Genomic DNA, 7,029 nt, shown 5'->3' with positions numbered 1-7,029 from the left:
ATCTCCATGTAGACACTGAGCCACTGACCACCACTGGTGGTCATATATAATACAGGTGAAGAACTAGGAAAAGCCAGCCCAAACTAATGTAGTCTTTGACATCCAACACGGCAAATACTTGCAGGCAATTTTCTGAAATTAACAGGTGACACTTTTTGCACATTCACAAACAGCAAAAACGTATTAGATTGCAACATTTTAAAAATAATTGATTTAAAGCATCTTCCACTCCTCAAGTGGTGTTCGCATAGCAATACTATATTGCACCCAGTTTCTCCTACAATATGTAGCCCAAATTGCCATCCCCGCAAATAACAAAGAAAAGAATTTGCACAGGCATGCATGAACTACCTCCAATAGCAAGTTTCTACTTGTTTCTACCTTGCACGAAAGGCATCAGGACATTGCAATTTGTACTTATCTGGGCCAGCTAGTAATTAAAACTTGCTGTGGAAATGTTCACTAACACTGCTGCTTCTGGTTGAATTCTTTAATAAAGATACCATTATCTTTTTCTAAAACAATGTTGCAGATATTTAAAGAGGGAGTACCCTGACCAGCTAGTGTTATCTGAATGGCATATTCATCTGTTTCAGGACTATTTATTTGCCCTACACGTTGACAAGAACTTCTAAATAAATAGGTATTTTTACAATAAACAGGTCTAAGATTATTTTAATAATCATTTTAAATCTCCAGGTATTAGAGATCTAGACATTTTAATGTCATCACCTGCTATCAGACACTCTGCATGGACGTGGTGTTTGCATTTAGTTAATCCTAGTGTTTTTAGGGCTTGTTCCAGTTCCTTTTATATTTAGGCAAGCGCCCACATGTTTGGTGGGGTATAGTAATCAAGATTAGTGGGCTAGAGAATAATAACATGCAAAGTCAATGCTCGCCCAGCTCTGCTTTGTTCTGCATGACTGACCTTAATACCCTCTACATCCACAGCCCTAGACTGTGCATGTCAGGAAGATGCCAGAGCAGCAGGTCGCTCGGCTTTTGTTTCAGTCAGACAGCATCAGAAACTGATACTGTATGAACAGCTTGCAGCAAAAAGTTATCTAAATGCTTAGAGAAGAAATTCATTAAAGATTATCTTTAGCATACTTGGAAAATAAATTTGTACCTTTATCAACACGGTACAGGGAAGAGCAATTTTCTACATATTAGCATAATAATCACCAGAGGAGTACCTCCTTGCCCATATTGCTTGTTTGTATCACTTCAATATCTTGTAGTCTTGAGAGTGCACATTTTTAGCTTTACTTTTCTGTCCTGTATGTTTTCATTGATACGTTACATATTCAAATCCTAGTCATTACTGCTTTTTCATGCACAAAACATATCAGTTTTACTAAAGCAAATTGCAGCTACTAGCACACACAGCACAAGCAGTATCAGTTAACACCTCATCCACTGAATTGTCAGTCTTCTCTCAACAGCTACGTTACAGGCCTTTGACTTAACCTAAGAAAAAATGCTGGGCACGTCTGGGTCAAAATGAAAGCACCAGTAAGAGCGTGCCTTGCCTATCCATGCAAGTAAATTAAAAAAAAAAAAACAAAACAAACCGAACACCTTTCTTCAGTGGAGAGGGTTTATTTTGGCTACAAAAAGCCTGAACTAAGATTTTAATTTTTCTCCCTTCTCTCTTCATAAATATAAACACCAATCTTGGGACAACATAAACACTATAGAAACTTCACCTCTGTTTTACTCTAAGTACATACAGGTGGCTAATCATTTAAGATGGATGTGCTTCACATTTAAACATGTTTTACATACTGACATTATTGTACAAACGGTCAAAGAAAAAATTTCAAAAAATAAAAAAAAAAAATCAGATATATTACCGTAAGAGGGCTTTTGAGCATACAAATACATGATTAACTGAGGAATGAATAATTGTGCAGTATTTTTCCACTTGAACAATTCTCACTTTCCCTGTAAGGCTTCTTCAGGTAAAGTCATGCTATACAATGTTCTTCTAAACTGGAGAACAACAACAAACCAAACCAAAAAAATCCCCCAAAACTGTCCTTTGAACAGCCTTACTTCTATCTTGACAGGATTTAAAATCCTCTCAGTTTCAGATGTTCTCATAACTCCTTCACTAGGAGGGAGCTCAGTACTCTGAAACCACTCGGAAGAGTTGGTGGCCTAATTAAAATAAAAGGATCACAGACTGCAGAGAAGGTATGCATCCCAAACTACGTAATTCACATCTATTGTTCCCACGTCTAAATTTCATTGACCCATAAGCTCCAACCATCTTATCTTACTCTCTTCTATTTGTTGCAAACACATGGAGGAGGCCACCATAAAATATCATCAAACGTCTTCAGCACAGCTCTGCTTCTCCAACATAAGATATGACCTTGACTTCAGCATCCTGGTGAAGAAGCTGCAAAGAACTACCTTGACAGTGCTACTTAAAACAAAGTTGCTTTCAGAAAGGACAGTGTCCATTCACAGATCTCGGCAAAAGTAAGGTAAAACTAGTTTCAGATTTGTGCCCTAGATCGGCTGCAAATTAACTTTGGAAATATATGTACTACAGTTTTATAGAAGTCAGGCATCTGATTAAAAACAGGTAGAACTAATGCCTCTCAATAGTACTGCACCTGCAGTCCTCAGAACTGGAACTTGAATTACACTTTCATTATGAATTGAAGTAGAACAAAACTAATGCACATGAAATACACATGTAGTTGATACCTTCATCTGCACAGCTGGAGGAGAGATCAACCCTCCCAAACCCACAGAGCTTTGCAATACAGATGAGACACCTGAGCACTTACTTTAATAAGTAACAGGGTTGGACACATAGCTATAAACACCAAATAAAGCTCTCCCTTTGATCTTTATAAAATATTTAATGAAATCTCCCAAAAGCAAGTGACAAAAATATTACAAAACCGAACTTCAAGGATAGCCTTTTTCTCCAATTATCAAAAAACTAACTTACCTTTCCCTTTGAGCTAAACTTAGCTACTTCTACTGTGTGCTAACAGTCCCAATACCTTGTTACTTTAATTTCTAAGCTAAATTTACATTTAGCAAATTTCATACTTCTTGAAAAAGAGAGGAAGATGGCTGAGACTTAGCCACAGATGTATTATAAACACAGTATTACAAAATCCACTCTGCATTTGCAACTTGCTGTCCCTTAGCTAAGTCAATAATGAACATTTTCAAACTTTTCTTCAAATTTTTGTATTTAATAGTTTTCAAAAATAATAACCACTCTAATAATATTTTGCATTCCACTGTATGGAAAGTTTGTAGGAAACAATGTCCAGAGATCTATATTTACTGTAATATCAATTTAATAGCTAATGTGCATTATTCACATTTATATGCAAATACATGTGATATTAGTCCAACATGCAGACGACAGAGGCAGCTGCTTAGGAAGATGCATTCACACATCTTAAGCCACTCTGACCCACTAGTGTTAGAAGATCTGTTGATCCACTATATTTTTCTTCAGGTGAAGGGGTGGAACATTTAAATGTTTTGTTCTGCCGCATGTTAAACTGGGCAGTGTTTTGGCCATCTCTCTCTTTCAGGTTTTGTTGCATAGGAGAAAAGCCTACTGTTTTTATGTTTTACACATAAATGGAAACACAGTTGTTTCTCTCTTCTTCAGGGACTCTTCTTCTTGCTTTTCTGTTCTTCCTTAAGCTCTTTTGCATTACACCTGGACCCCAATGCTGTTAACATTTCTATTGTCGTCAAGTTGGCTCCCTTCATTATCAATCGCTCTCCATCAGCTGTAAAGGGGAAAAAAAATTATTAAGTCACAAAGTCTAAGTCACAATTACTTTAGTGTGCAGCTCTGTTTTGTATAGATAAATCCAAATACCCTGTTCACCTTTGTCTGATTAGAAAGTATTGTATGGAATCTGATTATGCACCAGCAACAAACAAATACATCAAACTGCACACAATACACATGTAATTTTCATTTCTGTATTGCATTATGGAAAAATCTGAAACATTTGTCTAGATAAACCTATAGTAAGAACACGTTTGATGAGAATGGCTCATATTATGCCCTCAAAGTCATCTAACAGAAGGCACAGAAGGCACTGGAAGGCATGATTTCCACACATGGCTCAGCATTTTAGCTGCATGTTGTCTATGGTCCGTTTAACTTACTTCTTTAGCCAAAACAACAAATTTGTTTAGACAATCTGGTGGTTATAATATAAAAAAAATAGCAAGCACTCCGATTTCTAAAATTCTGAAATAAATTATTTTTAAAAAGGGAGGGGACAGTAAAAGTTAAGTATTGTACCTAAGTTAATTATTTATTTTTGCACGATTTGCAAATACAAAAGCCATACTGAAACCCATATAATGCAATACCATGCATCCAAGTACCAGCCCCATGTTTGCCATCTACAAGGGCTGCAGACTCTTCACCTGGAAAAATAATAGCTCTTAGAAAACAAAGAATTCAGAGTTGTAGCTCTTGGCATTAGTGAAAGAAATTGTTTTGATTTTACGCTGTGAAAAACAATAAGCTTTACCGCTTAAGTCTTAATACATCACAGCAAGAGACAAGGATGGGAAACAGAGGCATGGGGGAGGGAGAAACAAGCAATGTCAACACTGGAATAACTACACTTTCCTAAGCAAAATGAAGTACATTCAATTCTCTTGACATATCTACTGATTCACAAAATACATGGAAGTTTAAAGAAAAGGCGGTAGCAAGAATCAATAATAATGAAAACTTTAATGGGCTACTTGGCATATTGGTCCATTACAGCACAGCAGGAAGGAAGATGCAGCCAGAGAAAAGGACAAAAGCAGATTAGAGCCATCTGTTCACAGACTACAATCTGGGCTGCTTCCAGAACTGATGAAATTTCCACCAATTCCCTGCCTGCTCACTATACCCTCAAAGGAAACCAAGAAATTTGTTGTGCATCAGTTGACCTCATTCTGCAAGTCCATCTGCATATGTATGATCTTACCCATACGAGCAGTTCCTTCAAACTGCATAGTAAGTTACTCAGTTGCATAAACAACTAAAGGTATTCAACTTTCTGTTCTCAAGGCCAAGATGCCTCCACCACACATAACAAACAAATTACAGAAAGTGAACAGATTCTTACATCAAAACAGAGCTACACTCACTTCCCTGAACGGTACCCAATTGCAAGGTCACACAAGTATGTCACCACAAAAGTGTCACCGCTCAACCCTAAAGTTAAGTCAGGTCTTTGATCTAAGATCCACCGGACCTAACTGTAGTACAAAGACGCATACACATTTATCTAAACATCACGCTGTTAGTGACTGCCCTCTTCTTTTTTTCCTCCCAGCTGTCCAACATCTAGCTATGGACCAGAATAAAAAAACCCAACCAACCCAGTAACCACAGTAAGAAAAAAAAAAAACAAAAAAAACCCCACAAACATAGAGCAGACAGTAACATCATAACAACACAAACCTGGAAGGTCTTTTTTTGCCAAGATTAAAAATGAGCTCCTTACCAAACATAACATCTACAAGTGGTTCAGACCCATCATGTCTCACATCAGCAGTCACTTCACAGTTTCTATTAGTGGCCTGGATTCTTTTATGGTTTATGCATCCAAGAAATTTTCTGAAAATATATTTGAAAATATATTAAGTATGTTGTAGATAGAAATTATAGTAAGTATATTTCTAAAACTAATTTGAATATCTTGATGTTTCTGGCAACAAAACTTTAAATAAAACAGGATTTGTATTTAATAATTTCAGACAGGTACTTCTTATGATATAATCTCTCTTAAAAATCCAAATGGATAGTCTGTATATGCTAACATGTAAAAAGCATACCAAAAAATTTCACAAAAATTCAGTGTATGCACTTTCTGCACTTCTCTCAGCTGGGTTAGTAATAATAATGAAAAAAAAAATCAGCAAAATAATTTTCACTTTTCTTTATACACCGCTTGCTTGCCAATGTTTTATTGTTTGGGTTTGAGACAGCATTTATTTATTTAACATCATCGGTCTCCTGTAGATTTCTGAAATGCATGACAGCCACTTGACATTCTGGTGGCTTAAAGACATTATAAATTAAGTTGGGTTACTAAGTTCTTTTCAAAAGTAGATGCGTCTGTAAAGCTATTGCAGAATGACATTTTACAATTGCTTGGTGCAGAATTTATATCACTCAAGAAGTGTAATTACTTCGATTTCCCCAACAGTTAATTACCAAGATACAGCAGTTGTATCTCTCTCTCCCATTACCAGCATTTGGACTAGTGGTTACAGACCCTCACCTATAGGCTCAGCAACTGAGAGGGGCATCTCCCTGGGTAGTTTGGTAAAGCTAAATGCACATACCTACATGCAAAGGTCTATGCTTACGCACTGAGATCTTCCAAAAATCAGCACAGAATGAACGCTGTGTGCATCCTGGTAACACTTACCATAAACAGAGCCCTTTTGACAAACTCAGTGTCTTCTCATTCTGAAACGTTCTCATTCTAAGGTTCTGCCTAGACTGAGCTACAAAGCGCTGATAAATGCAAGCCTCCAAAGACAAACATCATGCAAGTTAAAGTACAGCAGATGCAGAAGTTTGGGAAAAGGAGGTTCTTCTCCAGAGAGAACAACAGATGCTTGCTATTTCCCTCATGATTTACTTCCAGGATGTCTTCTTACTTTAGCTGGCCACAGTGACAGCAAGTCACAGGGCCCTGCAGCGACAGCAGTTCTAACGGCTTCGTTTTGCATCTTCCGCTGGGGCGGCCTCCCCCCCCCGCGCCGCTCTTCAGGAGCCCGCAACGCGCCCCCCCCAACCCTGGGCTCCTCGCCATGCCTGGGCTTTGCGGCAGGGCCTGGGGAGCACAGGCCGCACTGCGGGCACATAGAACTCCAGCGCCTACCCCGCAACCCCCCACATAAATAAAATTAAAGGCAAAGTGTCCAGCTCTCACACCTGCCTTGAAACGTACAGAACTCACGCCCCGGGCGTAGGAAGGGCGTTGGATAGTTTACAGATAGGGGAGC

The 7,029-nt window shown here is 38.1% G+C and overlaps 1 protein-coding gene across 1 annotated transcript; it reads right to left on the bottom strand.

Annotated features, from left to right (window-relative positions):
• Positions 1–3,654: 3,654 nt before the first annotated feature.
• Positions 3,655–5,629, bottom strand: MRPL53 (mitochondrial ribosomal protein L53; the record flags this gene model as incomplete). The annotated part of the gene is made up of 2 exons (XM_010291883.1): positions 3,655–3,782; positions 5,517–5,629. Coding segments are annotated over 2 exons (241 nt in total), but the record flags the coding sequence as incomplete, so codon positions are not given.
• Between the last annotated feature and the right edge of the window lie 1,400 nt (positions 5,630–7,029).

The sequence above is a fragment of the Phaethon lepturus genome, unplaced genomic scaffold, assembly GCF_000687285.1.
Source record: "Phaethon lepturus isolate BGI_N335 unplaced genomic scaffold, ASM68728v1 scaffold29827, whole genome shotgun sequence".
NCBI lineage: Eukaryota > Metazoa > Chordata > Aves > Phaethontiformes > Phaethontidae > Phaethon > Phaethon lepturus.
This window is presented reverse-complemented; position numbering and strand designations above follow the sequence as displayed.